The 16,932-nt window shown below is 47.7% G+C and overlaps 1 protein-coding gene and 1 non-coding gene across 2 annotated transcripts; both read left to right on the top strand.

Moving 5' to 3' along the window:
* Positions 1–1,700: 1,700 nt before the first annotated feature.
* On the top strand, positions 1,701–10,047 carry LOC117443146 (DNA-directed RNA polymerase II subunit RPB4). The gene is made up of 4 exons (XM_034079096.2): positions 1,701–2,034; positions 7,447–7,627; positions 9,280–9,375; positions 9,840–10,047. Exons 1-4 carry the CDS (start codon positions 1,956–1,958, stop codon positions 9,916–9,918), a joined length of 435 nt encoding a protein of 144 aa, XP_033934987.1. The 5' UTR covers positions 1,701–1,955; the 3' UTR covers positions 9,919–10,047.
* Positions 10,048–13,867: 3,820 nt separating this feature from the next.
* Positions 13,868–13,939, top strand: trnag-ucc (transfer RNA glycine (anticodon UCC)). Its single transcript has one exon. It is a non-coding gene; the product is annotated as a tRNA-Gly (tRNA).
* The last annotated feature ends 2,993 nt before the right edge of the window (positions 13,940–16,932 follow it).

Raw genomic sequence — 16,932 nt, 5'->3', positions numbered from 1 at the left:
ACACCATGGTGGCGACTAGGAGGCAGCACAGCAAACCAGGACAACACGGAGGAAAAGGCACCGACAAACTGCATGATATTCAATGTTTATTGAACTCCATGTATTTGCAATGGATGTTCCTAAAACAACACATTTAACATCATCATCATCATCATCATCATCATCATCATCATGCTGCTGCTGCTGCTGCTCGTCCTTTGATAGCCACCTGTCGGTCTCCTGTCCTTTCTGAAAGCCATAAAGACGACATTAGTCATGTAGATAGCTTGTGTCCTCTGTTACCATGGGGATTACTGAAACTACCATGGATTTAAGAAAATGGTGGAAATGAATCCAATCTGAATGTTAAAGCGTTACTTTAGATCCCCTCCCTCTAACTGTATCACAACATTAGAAGTGGAGCTCCTGACTCCATACAGGTTGAAGAAGATAATATTGGGTTGAAAGAATTCAAAGCTATAAATAACAGAACAGGCTCTTTAACAAGGCGCTGTTAGTGACATGTTACACTAGCTGTTCACACTAATCCTGATATTATCACTTAATATTAGCACATTCTATTTTATGTTTTAAAAACATATTGATGTAAATACAAACACACATCGACTTGTTGTATAAATATTGCAAATCAAAAGCTTTATTCACTAATGATTACCACACATCGTAGTTCTATCTCCTGTTTTCAATGCATTCACTCGCCCGCCATGAACCTCCGGGGACGATCCTCGTCTCCAGGAACCACGTGACGATAACCGTGTTTGGACTTCCGTTGTCGTAACTCTTCTATTATACTGCTCTGGCTGAAGTTAGCTAGATTTCAGTGTTTCTCTTTAGGAACCCCTGCTCTAGACGATAGGAAAGGAGGTTTCAAGCTTCCTTGATAGCCTCCTTTAGCTTAGGAACCACTGGACCTCCCTAACCGAAAGGAGAAGCGAAAATGCTGCCCCACAATGCATTGCAGCCGCAGCATTTGCCGTCACTCAACAGTCGGCCGTTCACGGAAACAACCGATTATGACGGAGAAATGATATCATGAAAGTTACGGTGCTTATTAAGCTTTTTAAAGCGTAGGTGGTGAGTTACAAAGTGCTTTGTTCTGAACGTTCATCAGTATTATAACAAAGAGAGAAATATGAACGTTAGTTTTCACTGAAATGATCAAATAAAGTCTCTCAGTCTTCACTGAGCTGAATAATAAAATAATAAAATGCAATAACGTGCTTCAGCCACCAGGTGTCCCCTTCTATCACCCCTGGCCGGTATGGTGTAAATACAGAAAGAAAATACAGCCTTTAGCAACTCTTTTTATTGGGTTCTCTTCTTCCCACACCCCTCCTCCTTCACCCCTCCTCCTTCATCCCTCCTCCCTCACTCCTCCTCGACTCCTCCGTGTGCATCAAAATGGCGTGTCTTGATCGATTTCCGGGTCAAGTCCCGGAGGAGGGGAAAAGAGGAGTCGAGGAGGGGTATTGGGATGAGGCTCACTCTTTAAAAGAGGAGTCGAGGATAGGAGTCGAGGAGGGGAAAATTTGAGTATTGAGAAACCTCTACTGGCAACCACACTCTTTCACAACTTCGCGACAGACTGCGCATGCTCACAACACATGAAACTCTCACCCCAATGCTCACAAATAGCGATGCAAATATTATATCAGCACCGAGCTCTTATTTTGAAGGAGAAGGAAACTACGGACCGGAAGTGATTTGTGTCACCAGCGGAAGTGATCGTGTTGTGTTTGTGAGGCTAAAAGGCGCCGAGAATCAGATCAGATGTGTCTTTACCTCGTATTCACCTGCATATAGATCCACAGACCCCAAGACCCCCTGTCTTCAGACCTCAGTCCGCTGTTAGCTGTTAGCTTAGCTCTTATCTAGCTCTGCGAAGCTCTGATGCGGGAGCAGCGCTAGCCCTTAGCACGTGTTGTTGTTGTTATTGTTGTTTGTTTGTTGTTGTGATGGCGGCTGGAGCCTGCTCCACTAACACTAGTGTTGGAGATGTTGAAGAAGACGCGTCACAGCTGCTGTTTCCCAAAGGTGTGTTCATCTTTATAATCATATTAATGTATATATAATACCAGCTAAAGGTGTGCTCACTAACGCAAACATCTTCATGTGAGCACGGGTTGAAGCGTTCTGCGTTTCATTCGGGATATTCCTGCTGTGTAGTATTCCCACTGTGTAGTATTCCCACTGTGTAGTATTCCTACTGTGTAGTATTCCCACTGTGTAGTATTCCTACTGTGTAGTATTCCCACTGTGTAGTATTCCTACTGTGTAGTATTCCTACTGTGTAGTATTCCCACTGTGTAGTATTCCTACTGTGTAGTATTCCCACTGTGTAGTATTCCCACTGTGTAGTATTCCCACTGTGTAGTATTCCTACTGTGTAGTATTCCCACTGTGTAGTATTCCCACTGTGTAGTATTCCTACTGTGTAGTATTCCTACTGTGTAGTATTCCCACTGTGTAGTATTCCCACTGTGTAGTATTCCTACTGTGTAGTATTCCCACTGTGTAGTATTCCCACTGTGTAGTATTAGTACTTGTACTGCAGTGTAGTATTCCTACTGGGTAGTATTAGTACTTGTACTGCAGTGTAGTATTCCTACTGTGTAGTATTCCTACAGTGTAGTATTAGTACTTGTACTGCAGTGTAGTATTAGTACAGTGTAGTATTAGTACTTGTACTGCAGTGTAGTATTCCTACTGTGTAGTATTCCTACAGTGTAGTATTAGTACTTGTACTGCAGTGTAGTATTCCTACTGGGTAGTATTAGTACTTGTACTGCAGTGTAGTATTAGTACAGTGTAGTATTAGTACTTGTACTGCAGTGTAGTATTAGTACAGTGTAGTATTAGTACTTGTACTGCAGTGTAGTATTCCTACTGGGTAGTATTAGTACTTGTACTGCAGTGTAGTATTCCTACAGTGTAGTATTAGTACTTGTACTGCAGTGTAGTATTCCTACAGTGTAGTATTAGTACTTGTACTGCAGTGTAGTATTAGTACAGTGTAGTATTAGTACTTGTACTGCAGTGTAGTATTCCTACTGGGTAGTATTAGTACTTGTACTGCAGTGTAGTATTCCTACTGTGTAGTATTCCTACAGTGTAGTATTAGTACTTGTACTGCAGTGTAGTATTCCTACTGTGTAGTATTAGTACAGTGTAGTATTAGTACTTGTACTGCAGTGTAGTATTAGTACAGTGTAGTATTAGTACTTGTACTGCAGTGAAGTATTAGTACAGTGTAGTATTAGTACTTGTACTGCAGTGTAGTATTAGTACAGTGTAGTATTAGTACTTGTACTGCAGTGAAGTATTAGTACAGTGTAGTATTAGTACAGTGTAGTATTAGTACTTGTACTGCAGTGTAGTATTAGTACAGTGTAGTATTAGTACTTGTACTGCAGTGAAGTATTAGTACAGTGTAGTATTCCTACAGTGTAGTATTAGTACTTGTACTGCAGTGAAGTATTAGTACAGTGTAGTATTAGTACTTGTACTGCAGTGTAGTATTCCTAGAGTGTAGTATTAGTACTTGTACTGCAGTGTAGTATTCCTACAGTGTAGTATTAGTACTTGTACTGCAGTGTAGTATTAGTACAGTGTAGTATTAGTACTTGTACTGCAGTGTAGTATTAGTACAGTGTAGTATTAGTACTTGTACTGCAGTGTAGTATTAGTACAGTGTAGTATTAGTACTTGTACTGCAGTGTAGTATTAGTACAGTGTAGTATTAGTACTTGTACTGCAGTGAAGTATTAGTACAGTGTAGTATTAGTACAGTGTAGTATTAGTACTTGTACTGCAGTGTAGTATTAGTACAGTGTAGTATTAGTACTTGTACTGCAGTGAAGTATTAGTACAGTGTAGTATTCCTACAGTGTAGTATTAGTACTTGTACTGCAGTGAAGTATTAGTACAGTGTAGTATTAGTACTTGTACTGCAGTGTAGTATTCCTAGAGTGTAGTATTAGTACTTGTACTGCAGTGTAGTATTCCTACAGTGTAGTATTAGTACTTGTACTGCAGTGTAGTATTAGTACAGTGTAGTATTAGTACTTGTACTGCAGTGTAGTATTAGTACAGTGTAGTATTAGTACTTGTACTGCAGTGTAGTATTAGTACAGTGTAGTATTAGTACTTGTACTGCAGTGTAGTATTCCTACAGTGTAGTATTAGTACTTGTACTGCAGTGTAGTATTCCTACAGTGTAGTATTAGTACTTGTACTGCAGTGTAGTATTCCTACAGTGTAGTATTAGTACTTGTACTGCAGTGTAGTATTCCTACAGTGTAGTATTAGTACTTGTACGCAGTGTAGTATTCCTACAGTGTAGTATTAGTACTTGTACTGCAGTGTAGTATTAGTACAGTGTAGTATTAGTACTTGTACTGCAGTGAAGTATTAGTACAGTGTAGTATTAGTACTTGTACTGCAGTGTAGTATTAGTACAGTGTAGTATTAGTACTTGTACTGCAGTGTAGTATTCCTACAGTGTAGTATTAGTACTTGTACTGCAGTGTAGTATTAGTACAGTGTAGTATTAGTACTTGTACTGCAGTGTAGTATTAGTACAGTGTAGTATTAGTACTTGTACTGCAGTGTAGTATTAGTACAGTGTAGTATTAGTACTTGTACTGCAGTGTAGTATTAGTACAGTGTAGTATTAGTACTTGTACTGCAGTGTAGTATTCCTACAGTGTAGTATTAGTACTTGTACTGCAGTATAGTATTCCTACAGTGTAGTATTAGTACTTGTACTGCAGTGTAGTATTAGTACAGTGTAGTATTAGTACTTGTACTGCAGTGTAGTATTAGTACAGTGTAGTATTAGTACTTGTACTGCAGTGTAGTATTCCTACAGTGTAGTATTAGTACTTGTACTGCAGTGTAGTATTCCTACAGTGTAGTATTAGTACTTGTACTGCAGTGTAGTATTAGTACAGTGTAGTATTAGTACTTGTACTGCAGTGTAGTATTCCTACAGTGTAGTATTAGTACTTGTACTGCAGTGAAGTATTAGTACAGTGTAGTATTAGTACTTGTACTGCAGTGTAGTATTAGTACTTGTACTGCAGTGTAGTATTAGTACAGTGTAGTATTAGTACTTGTACTGCAGTGTAGTATTCCTACAGTGTAGTATTAGTACTTGTACTGCAGTATAGTATTCCTACAGTGTAGTATTAGTACTTGTACTGCAGTGTAGTATTAGTACAGTGTAGTATTAGTACTTGTACTGCAGTGTAGTATTAGTACAGTGTAGTATTAGTACTTGTACTGCAGTGTAGTATTCCTACAGTGTAGTATTAGTACTTGTACTGCAGTGTAGTATTCCTACAGTGTAGTATTAGTACTTGTACTGCAGTGTAGTATTAGTACAGTGTAGTATTAGTACTTGTACTGCAGTGTAGTATTCCTACAGTGTAGTATTAGTACTTGTACTGCAGTGAAGTATTAGTACAGTGTAGTATTAGTACTTGTACTGCAGTGTAGTATTAGTACTTGTACTGCAGTGTAGTATTAGTACAGTGTAGTATTAGTACTTGTACTGCAGTGTAGTATTAGTACAGTGTAGTATTAGTACTTGTACTGCAGTGAAGTCCTAACACATGTCTCTGCACTCACACGCACCAACGATACCTTGAACAGAGTCTGGGTGCGCTCACACCTCCAGCCGCTCTCTGGCTCCAGACCACAGTCTGTTTCTCAGAAGGTCCGGTTTGCGCTCACACGGCAAAACTCAAAGGGACTATAAACTTTAAACACAAGTCATGTGCTCGGAAATGCTGTTCACCCATTGGTCAGACATTAAGGGGGTACAAACGCAAATCCCGGCAATTTCTAGCGGAGCCTCCGCCACGGAGCATCGGCACTTTGGGCAGGTTGTTCTCGTGCTGCTGTTAGTCTGGAGATCAGCAGACATGATTATATAATCAGACAACGTTAAAAAACATTATTACATGGCTTTGTTGAATACTCTGATTGGTCAATTCAAAACACGTGACACGTTTTTAATCCAGAACAGACAGACCGCTGTCATGGCTTTGTTGACTGCTACAGTTTGGCTGAAACTAACTGACGAGACGAGAGCGACACGAAAGCAGCGGAGAAGAGCCGGGCAGAACCCTCCTGGTCACGCAGCGGTCCAGACTCAGGTCAGACGGCGACACGTGTTCAGTGAGCAGTTCCTCTGGCATCAGGGCGGGGTATCTAGATACTCTCCACGGTCTGACATCATGCAGTGTGCTACTTTAAAGCAAGCAGCGATGTTCTCAAATCTGTGATCAGAAAGCTCCTCAAAAGCGCTATGGAAGCGTTTCCTGCCGTTGCTACGTAGTTCAAACGGTAACAACGGACTATTTTTCTTAGCGGATGCATGTCAATGTAAATACAACTATTTTTTAAATCAATAAAATAATTTTCTAAATCCACAAAAGCATTTAAATTAATATTGGGAGTCATGTCGTTACTTTGTTGGGAATGAGGCCGTGTGATGAGCGGCATAATGTGCAGCAGCGCGGCCATCATGGGGAAAAGAACACCTTCATGCCGATCTAGATCCCTCCGCCTCGCGTCGGGCTCCTGACCAGCTGGCGGTGTTCTGCTTCTCCACGAGACGTCCTGCAGAGGAGGGCGTTTCACCGACGACAGGTGTTCTAACTTTTATGCTGACGGAGAATGTTTACTTTACACTGTTCAGCTCTTCATCCTGCTTCGCTCTTTCACTGAACACCGCGGATGTCTTGAAAGAATCTTTCGCTGAAGATTTTTGAAGATATCCGCGTTCTTGTGACTCGTAAATACTGCGCTTCCTATGTGTCGGTGCGGACTGCGTTCACACCGACACAAACGAACCAAGCGGCTAAACGACCAGGGTTCCATTCAACCGGACTCTAAGAGGCCGGTGTGAACGCACCCTCAGACTATATGTTAGAACTCAGAGCTCTCAGTGTGTGTTAGATGATGTGGTGGTGATGATGATGAAGGTGATGATGATGTGCCTCAGAGTTCGAGAGCTCGGAGACGCTGCTGAACTCGGAGCTCTCAGTGTGTGTTTGATGATGATGATGATGATGATGATGATGATGATGTGGTGGTGGTGTCCTCAGAGTTCGAGAGCTCGGAGACGCTGCTGAACTCGGAGCTCTCAGTGTGTGTTTGATGATGATGATGATGATGATGATGATGATGATGTGGTGGTGGTGGTGGTGTCCTCAGAGTTCGAGAGCTCGGAGACGCTGCTGAACTCGGAGCTCTCAGTGTGTGTTTGATGATGATGATGATGATGATGATGATGATGGTGGTGGTGGTGGTGTCCTCAGAGTTCGAGAGCTCGGAGACGCTGCTGAACTCGGAGCTCTCAGTGTGTGTTTGATGATGATGATGATGATGATGATGATGATGATGATGATGTGGTGGTGGTGGTGGTGGTGTCCTCAGAGTTCGAGAGCTCGGAGACGCTGCTGAACTCGGAGGTGCACATGCTGCTGGAACACCGGAAGCAGCAGAACGAGAGCGCGGAGGACGAGCAGGAGCTCTCTGAAGTGTTCATGAAGACGCTGAACTACACGGCTCGATTCAGCCGGTTCAAGAACCGAGAGACCATCACCGCCGTGCGCAGGTAACACACACACACACAGAGACACACACACACACACACACACACACACACACAGAGACACACACACAGAGACACACACACACAGAGACACACACACTCTGCTTCCTGCTGAACTGGGACTGCTAAATGAGTGAGACTCAAACATCAGAAGTTCAGAACAAGTGTTAGTCGTTTTTACTTCATGTACTTTACTCGGAGAGGAGACCAGCTTTCAGAGGAGACCAGCTTTCAGAGGAGACCAGCTTTCAGAGGAGACCAGCTTTCAGAGGAGACCAGCTTTCAGAGGAGACCAGCTTTCAGAGGAGACCAGCTTTCAGAGGAGACCAGCTTTCAGAGGAGACCAGCTTTCAGAGGAGACCAGCTTTCAGAGGAGACCAGCTTTCAGAGGAGACCAGCTTTCAGATGCTGGAACGTTCATTAAACATAAAAAGGCATTTCAAAGAAAATGTTATTCTACATTTTGACACCAAGATTATCTGATTTTACCGCAAATGTATATCAATTCCAAATATCGGTTATCGGTCTCCTTGATTACTAATAATCGGTATCGGCCTTGAAAAATCCATATCGGCCGATCCCTAACACACACACACACACACACACACACACACACACACACACACACACACACACACACACACACACACACACACACACACACAGAGACCATCACTGCTGTGTTCAGAGGCCTGTACTACGAAGCCGGATGTTCTCTTAGCGGCTAACTTCAGCTTAACTCTGGGTTTCCGGTCCTACGACGCTGCTGAGGGGGGGGGGCGGCTGCTGAGGGGGGGGGCTGCTGAGGGGGGGGGCTGCTGAGGGGGGGGGCTGCTGAGGGGGGGGCGGCTGCTATGGGGCTGCTGAGGTGCGGGGCGGCTGCTGAGTGCGGGGCGGCTGCTGAGTGCGGGCCGGCTGCTGAGTGCGGGCCGGCTGCTGAGTGCGGGGGCTGCTGAGGGGGGGGGCTGCTGAGGGGGGGGCGGCTGCTGAGGGGGGGGGGCGGCTGCTATGGGGCTGCTGAGGGGCGGGGCGGCTGCTGAGGGGGGGGGCGGCTGCTGAGGGGGGGGCGGCTGCTGAGGGGGGGGGCGGCTGCTATGGGGCTGCTGAGGGGCGAGGCGGCTGCTGAGGGGGGGGGCGGCTGCTGAGGGGGGGGGCGGCTGCTATGGGGCTGCTGAGGGGGGGGGCGGCTGCTGAGGGCGGGGCGGCTGCTGAGGGGGGGGGCTGCTGAGGGGGGGGCGGCTGCTGAGGGGGGGGGGCGGCTGCTATGGGGCTGCTGAGGGGCGAGGCGGCTGCTGAGGGGGGGGCGGCTGCTGAGGGGGGGGCGGCTGGTGAGAGGGAGGTCAGCTGCTGAGGGGCTGCTGAGGGGGGGGGTCAGCTGCTGAGGGGGGGGGTCAGCTGCTGAGGGGGGGGGTCAGCTGCTGAGGGGCTGCTGAGGGGGGGGTCAGCTGCTGAGGGGGGGGTCAGCTGCTGAGGGGGGGGGTCAGCTGCTGAGGGGGGGGTCAGCTGCTGAGGGGCTGCTGAGGGGGGGGGTCAGCTGCTGAGGGGCTGCTGAGGGGGGGGTCAGCTGCTGAGGGGCTGCTGAGGGGGGGGTCAGCAGAGCGCTGTGTGTGTGGAAGTTGTGTTGTATGTAATGATGTCATGCGTCTCTGTTCCAGCCTCCTGCTGCAGAAGAAGCTGCACAAGTTCGAGTTGGCCAGTTTAGCTAATCTCTGCCCTGAAGCTGCAGAGGAGGGGAAGGCCCTGATCCCCAGGTGAGACACACACACACACACACACACACAGACACACACACACAGAGACACAACACAGACACACACACACACACACACACACACACACAGACACACACACACAGAGACACAACACAGACACACACACAGACACACTCTCACACACAGACACACACACACAGATACAGACACACACACACAGATACTCACACACACAGAGACACACACAGACACATACAGATACACACAGACACACTCTCACACACACAGACACACTCTCACACACACAGACACACACACAGACACACTCTCACACACAGACACACACACACAGAGACACAACACAGACACACACAGATACAGATACACACACACACACAGATATACACACACACACACACACACACAGATACTCACACACACACACAGACACACTCTCACACACACACACTCACACACACCCTGACCCTCTCCTGTGTCTCCAGTCTGGAGGGCCGGTTCGAGGACGAGGAGCTGCAGCAGATTCTGGACGACATTCAGACCAAGAGGAGCTTCCAGTACTGACCCAACAAGCCCCGCCTTTTTATTGTTGTTGTTGTTGTTGTTGTTGTTGTTGTAGCCCAGTCGGTCCGGGTCATGTGATCTGATGACGTCACACAGGAGTCTCAATAAACGTTATGTTGTCTTTTTTCACCCGCTGTCCGATCTGTTCTTTAGTGACTCGTTGTGATTCCTCCCCGGCCTCCGGAGCAAAGCTTCACACACACACACACACACACACACACAGGAGCACACACACACAGGAGCACACACACAGGAGCACACACACACAGGAGCACACACACAGGAGCACACACACACACACACAGAGGAGCACACACACACACACACAGGAGCACACACACACACACACAGGAGCACACACACACAGGAGCACACACACACACACACAGGAGCACACACACACAGGAGCACACACACACACACACAGGAGCACACACACACAGGAGCACACGCTAGTGAGGGGGACTGTGGGATTAGTTTAGTTTCATAAAGATGAAGCAACACTTTGAGTTTAAGAGAGAAAAAAACTGAGCTAAGTAAAAATAAAATACGTTTCACAAATAAAACTAAGTTGCAACAAATGATTTGTGATCGTGAAACTATGAGTCTTTGTTTCAACAGCTTGTTTGCAGTTCTTGTTGCTTCTTTCTCAAAGATCAGCCTGTTGCTCTCTTTGCGCTCCCTCATTGGACACAGCGTGGGAGGCGGGGCCTCAGCGGACACAGCGTGGGAGGCGGGGCCTCATTGGACACAGCGTGGGAGGCGGGGCCTCACAGCGTGGGAGGCGGGGCCTCATTGGACACAGCGTGGGAGGCGGGGCCTCAGTGGACACAGCGTGGGAGGCGGGGCCTCATTGGACACAGCGTGGGAGGCGGGGCCTCATTGGACACAGCGTGGGAGGCGGGGCCTCGTTCTTGGACACAGCGTGGGAGGCGGGGCCTCACAGCGTGGGAGGCGGGGCCTCATTGGACACAGCGTGGGAGGCGGGGCCTCACAGCGTGGGAGGCGGGGCCTCGTTCGTTCCTATGAGAGCTGCTCATTCGCATGATGATAAAATGGCCCAACCTTTGAGAGAGCGAAGCGTCACAGATTACCCAGCATGCCTGGAAGTACCCGTATGTGCGCTCATAGCGCATGCGCAGCTTTAACCAAAATGCTCGTTCACATCAAGCACGTCAATCTGCGTTCACGTAACAGCACCGTGCGCTCATGACAGCATGGTGCTGGATTGTTATTATGATGGATTTGATATTAACGAGGCGGCAGCTAGCGGCTCCACTCCCCCCCCACACCGCTCCACTCCCCCCCCACACCGCTCCACTCCCCCCCCCACACCGCTCCACTCCCCACACCGCTCCACTCCCCCCCCACACCGCTCCACTCCCCACACCGCTCCACTCCCCCTCCACACCGCTCCACTCCCCACACCGCTCCACTCCCCCCCCACACCGCTCCACTCCCCACACCGCTCCACACCCCACACCGCTCCACTCCCCCTCCACACCGCTCCACTCCCCACACCGCTCCACTCCCCCCCCACCACCGCTCCACTCCCCCCCCACACCGCTCCACTCCCCACACCGCTCCACTCCCCACACCGCTCCACTCCCCCCCCACACCGCTCCACTCCCCCCCCACACCGCTCCACTCCCCCTCCACACCGCTCCACTCCCCCCCCACACCGCTCCACACTCGTTGCTTTGGAACAGCCCTCAATGTGGCGGACCCTCCGCGTGAACGCGCAAACGGAGGGGTAGGGGGCGGTTTGGGAATGGGAAAAGAAGAGCTCTGAGGCTTCAGGCTCAATCGCCTCAAATGACAGCGTTGTTTCCCCCAAACGTGGGCGGGGCCGTAAAGTCACGTAGATGTTACTCTCATCTACTGCTATATTTAACCATATATGATTCTGTAGTTTAGTGATGGCATCCCGTTGGACTGGACGTCATCTGAGCAGGACGTCGCGCGCTCACTGCTCGATAGCGCGGAGCTCCGTTTACGCCGGTTGCTAAGCAACATCGTTATGAGGAAATGCAAGTCTGCGTCCAAATGGTTGGAAGATAAGGAGGAAGGACCAATCAAGGATCAATACTGAGGTGAAGTGTGTCGCCAAGGTAACCGGTTAAAATTCCAAGTGGCGATGAGGTCTTAAAACGTCTGGGAAGGGTCTGAAAACAGGTCTTAGAAAGTATTACGTTTGACTCCAGGACTCCTGTAACCGCTTACTGCAGCGGTGTGCCCGTCTGGCCATTGGAGTCGGGCTCTTTGGAGTCGGGCTCTTTGGAGATCCAACAATCTTCGGTTTTCTTACATTTCTGATCGGATTGGCAAAAACTTCAGAATCTGTATTGACCGCCGTTCAACTGACCGCTTTGTTTTCACCCAAAAGTGGGCGGAGCCGTTATGTTTGCCCGGAAGCGACGCATCTGTTACTCATCTCGTCTGAATCCAAAGACGGATAACGAGAAGACCTAATTAAAAAAAGGTCCGGTTTTGGTTTGTGATAACAACTTCATTCAATGTTCCGTTTTGAAGAATGAAGAAAAGCAGTCCGGTGGACCGGAAGTTAAAGAACATATTTCAAAATAAAAGACAGGAGGATATAATGGCAATGCTGTAAAAGACCCAGAAGTCTGACGACCCTTGCCCCGTGCTGACGAGGATACGTTCATCCCTGCATTCGCATGCAGAGATGCGTTTATAGAGATCAATACAAGTATGCAAGCTCTGTGCATAACTTTACTTCACTGACTTCCGGTTTGTACTGTGTCGGCACACCCAGTGTCCAGCTGTGTGACGCCATAGAACAACGTCATGCTGACAGCTGAGCAGAGCAGAAAGACATGCATAACCACCAGACGCTCTGAACAGGAGTGTGTGTGTGAGGCTTCCATGGAGGAACTGAACTCTGTCCATCAGCTGATTCATAAACGAGACGTTCAAGTTTTAGGCATTTTCTTTGTAGCACGCTGTAAATATGGACTATGAATGAACACAGCTTTATTCTCAATACTCAGAACCGTATCAGACTCAATGACTGAGAGGGAAGATGACTTGAACACTAAGTAACTCATAGTTACTGAATGGCCCTGAAGGCAACATGCAGTATATTGCATTTACCTCTCACTCTCTCTCCAGAAGAGGCCTCCATTGTTGAGCACGACGAAGTGTTCAAGCTCCGGTTTCTAAGTGATCTCATTTGAACGTGTGCATTCTGGGGGCGGGGCTTGATCATTGAGGGGGTGCATTCTGTGGGCGGGGCTTGGTCATTGAGGGGGTGCATTCTGGGGGCGGGGCTTGATCATTGAGTGGGTGCATTCTGGGGGCGGGGCTTGATCATTGAGTGGGTGCATTCTGGGGGCGGGGCTTGATCATTGAGTGGGTGCATTCTGGGGGCGGGGCTTGATCATTGAGTGGGTGCATTCTGGGGGCGGGGCTTGATCATTGAGGGGGTATTCAGTGGCAGCGTTTGGCCAACAACACACAGGCTGTCGGTCTTGAATAACGTGTCGAATGGACCGAGAGCAAAAGTCTGGTCATCGAGAAAGAAGAGAACTGCAGACACAAAGAGTTTAGAACAAAGAAAGAAGACTTGTAGTTTACATGATTACACAAATGATTTGTTGCAACTTATAGTTTTATTATTTAAATTAAAAAAAAATGCTCTTAAACTCTTTTCTTTCTCTTTCTTTTCACTCTGCATCACTTTAGCTTGATTCTGAGAAAGTGTTGCTTTATGTTTATGAAACAAAACTAATCCCACAGGATAAACCAAACATGTCTGAAAGAGATCTGCTAAATATCTGAAATGTGTGTAACATTTTCTAGAAAGATGTTATTTGGGAAAAGTTTCAGAAATATATCCAAAACAAATGTTAAACGTGTCAGAAAAATAACCCGAAAAAATACGTGTAAAAATTGTGAAGAACGACCAAACCTTGGGAGACCCTCAGCGTTGGTGGTATAGTGGTGAGCATAGCTGCCTTCCAAGCAGTTGACCCGGGTTCGATTCCCGGCCAACGCATCTTTTCACTTTTTACATTTCGAGATTCAGAGGTTGTAATGTCATTGTAGCTGGCGCCTTACGACCCCCCCCTTCTTCAGTCAGCTGGCCCTTCGGGAAACGCCGCAGCGGTACGTAGTTCAGCTTCTCCCGCGGCACTTTAACTGCCCGCTGACACCTCACCCAAATCAGCTGTGACTATTACGAGTGTGTTCTTGTTCCGGTCATCGTTGTCTGGCTGATAGGCGTGTATTCCCCCTACACGAGGCGTGTATTCCCCCTACACGAGGCATGTGAAGCTGCTGGTAGGACTGGTCTGGTACCACTAGTGATGGCGAGATGAAGCCTCATGAAGCTTTGAAGCTTTCCAGCCACTTGGTTCGCTAAAGGGTTCATCTCATGAGGCTTCATCTGAACACAACCCCCTGCTGGTCAAAGTGTGTACAACAGGCAGACTGGACATCTCCACAGTGTGCTCTCTCTCATACCGAAAGCCTTAGTAACTCTAAACAACGAACATTAAATCATATCTTCATGTCAACAGTATTGTATGTATTCCAGTGTAATGACTGTGATGGAAAAGCCTCAGGAGGCTGGCACACATCGCAAAGAGGGATTTGTATTCCTTAATAATATTCGTAAACTTAAAGGTGGGGTAGGTAAGTTTCAGAAACCGGCTCGAGATACACTTGTTGTTATATTCCATGGATGCTCTGAACATCCCGACAGCAATGAATATCTGAAGAGCTTTGACAACAAATCCATAAAACAATGTCATCTGTAGAAGAAGCCGTAATACCGTGAAAAGTACAACCAATCCGTTTAGCCTTGGATGGCCCACCTGCCTGTCAGCCTTCCATAACACAACTATACTATAACTTCAGTATCATAGACAGGTGTTGCATGGTTCTAAACCAGGGGTCTCCAACACGTCGATCGCGAGCTACCGGTAGCTCGCGGGCAGCTTTTCAGTAGCTCGCCGCTCGATTATCGATTATAGCGTAGTAACGTTGCTTCTTGATTTTTCGGCCGCGGCCGGACAATAAAGTGTTTTTATTTTAGAATTGTTTCTGGCACACAAATATAAAATGTGTCGGTGACGCAGAGATCAAGGAACAGACGTGACAGCGGCACAGCGACACCACACACGGAGCAGTCTGCTTTCTCCAGCAGCACCAGGACCAACGGCAGAATGACCCGCTCTGAATCGGGCCGCGTCGCTGCGGCTCAGAGACACAGGGAGGGATTTGTGTTTTTGAAAAACACTCGTTATCGTCATGTCAGGTTTTTGGTGGATTCAATCAAGTCTTGGATTGCAGAGTATGAAAGTCCTCTCGCTATTTTCAGTTCATAAATACGTGTGTACAGTTTGTGAAGGCAGGAGGAAAGCTTCCGCGATCACCGTCTCCTCTCCGTTCCTCCAAACCCCGCCCCCTCCCCTAACGGCTGACAGTGACCCGATAGAAACTTTATTATTCACTTAACCACTGATTGAGATATGAAGCTAACTTACTCCCATGCATCCATGGGATTTATGTAACAGTGAGACAGAGAATGCACCCACATGCCCTATTTTTGTTTTTATAATGCTATCCTTTCTTTAACAGCAGGCCGTGGCTAGAAGCTGCAGCTCGACTGCAGAAGCATTAGTTTATTGTTTTCGAGGATAGAAAAATGTCACACACAGATATAGGGAGGCTAGACCTATACAATTGATTTATTATGGTTTATAATGTGATGTCAAGACGAAGAAGAAGAAAAGATGGCTGCACTGTGCAGTGTCTGTGGAGGTTATAAATCTCCAAAATCATGTTCAGCTGAAGTCTCAGACAACTCACAACATGTCTGGAGCCCTGTACGCCCAGACAACTATAAGAACATCACCAAGCAGCACTGAACCTGTCTGCTTTATGTGGTTCTGCAGACCTTTGTGAAGCAGCTTTTTCTGGCATGAATGAAATCTAAATACAGAACACGACGATGAACATGAATGACTCTAGGGTCTGAGCTCTCTCTGAGTGAGGGTCTGAGCTCTCTCTGAGTGAGGGTCTGAGCTCTCTCTGAGTGAGGGTCTGAGCTCTCTCTGAGTGAGGGTCTGACCTCTATATGAGTGAGGGTCTGAGCTCTCTATGAGTGAGGGTCTGAGCTCTATATGAGTGAGGGTCTGAGCTCTCTCTGAGTGAGGGTCTGAGCTCTATATGAGTGAGGGTCTGAGCTCTATATGAGTGAGGGTCTGAGCTCTCTCTGAGTGAGGGTCTGAGCTCTCTCTGAGTGAGGGTCTGAGCTCTCTATGAGTGAGGGTCTGAGCTCTCTCTGAGTGAGGGTCTGACCTCTATATGAGTGAGGGTCTGAGCTCTCTCTGAGTGAGGGTCTGAGCTCTCTATGAGTGAGGGTCTGAGCTCTCTCTGAGTGAGGGTCTGAGCTCTCTCTGAGTGAGGGTCTGAGCTCTCTCTCTGAGTGAGGGTCTGACCTCTATATGAGTGAGGGTCTGAGCTCTCTATGAGTGAGGGTCTGAGCTCTATATGAGTGAGGGTCTGAGCTCTCTCTGAGTGAGGGTCTGAGCTCTATATGAGTGAGGGTCTGAGCTCTATATGAGTGAGGGTCTGAGCTCTCTCTGAGTGAGGGTCTGAGCTCTCTCTGAGTGAGGGTCTGAGCTCTCTATGAGTGAGGGTCTGAGCTCTCTCTGAGTGAGGGTCTGACCTCTATATGAGTGAGGGTCTGAGCTCTCTCTGAGTGAGGGTCTGAGCTCTCTATGAGTGAGGGTCTGAGCTCTCTCTGAGTGAGGGTCTGAGCTCTCTCTGAGTGAGGGTCTGAGCTCTCTCTCTGAGTGAGGGTCTGACCTCTATATGAGTGAGGGTCTGAGCTCTCTCTGAGTGAGGGTCTGAGCTCTCTCTGAGTGAGGGTCTGACCTCTCTATGAGTGAGGGTCTGAGCTCTCTCTGAGTGAGGGTCTGACCTCTATATGAGTGAGGGTCTGAGCTCTCTCTGAGTGAGGGTCTGAGCTCTCTCTGAGTG

The sequence above is a fragment of the Pseudochaenichthys georgianus genome, unplaced genomic scaffold (assembly GCF_902827115.2).
Source record: "Pseudochaenichthys georgianus unplaced genomic scaffold, fPseGeo1.2 scaffold_546_arrow_ctg1, whole genome shotgun sequence".
NCBI classification, from domain to species: domain Eukaryota; kingdom Metazoa; phylum Chordata; class Actinopteri; order Perciformes; family Channichthyidae; genus Pseudochaenichthys; species Pseudochaenichthys georgianus.
Note: the sequence above shows the minus strand (reverse complement) of the source record. Positions and strands in the feature narration are given on the sequence as shown.

Excerpts from the sequence above, each read along its gene's own strand:
- LOC117443146 (XM_034079096.2), top strand. The coding sequence starts at position 1,956 with ATGGCGGCTGGAGCCTGCTCCACTAACACTAGTGTTGGAGATGTTGAA. Across the intron at positions 7,628-9,279 it reads ACCATCACCGCCGTGCGCAG|CCTCCTGCTGCAGAAGAAGC; the intron begins GTAACACACACA and ends TCTCTGTTCCAG. Across the intron at positions 9,376-9,839 it reads GGGAAGGCCCTGATCCCCAG|TCTGGAGGGCCGGTTCGAGG; the intron begins GTGAGACACACA and ends CTGTGTCTCCAG.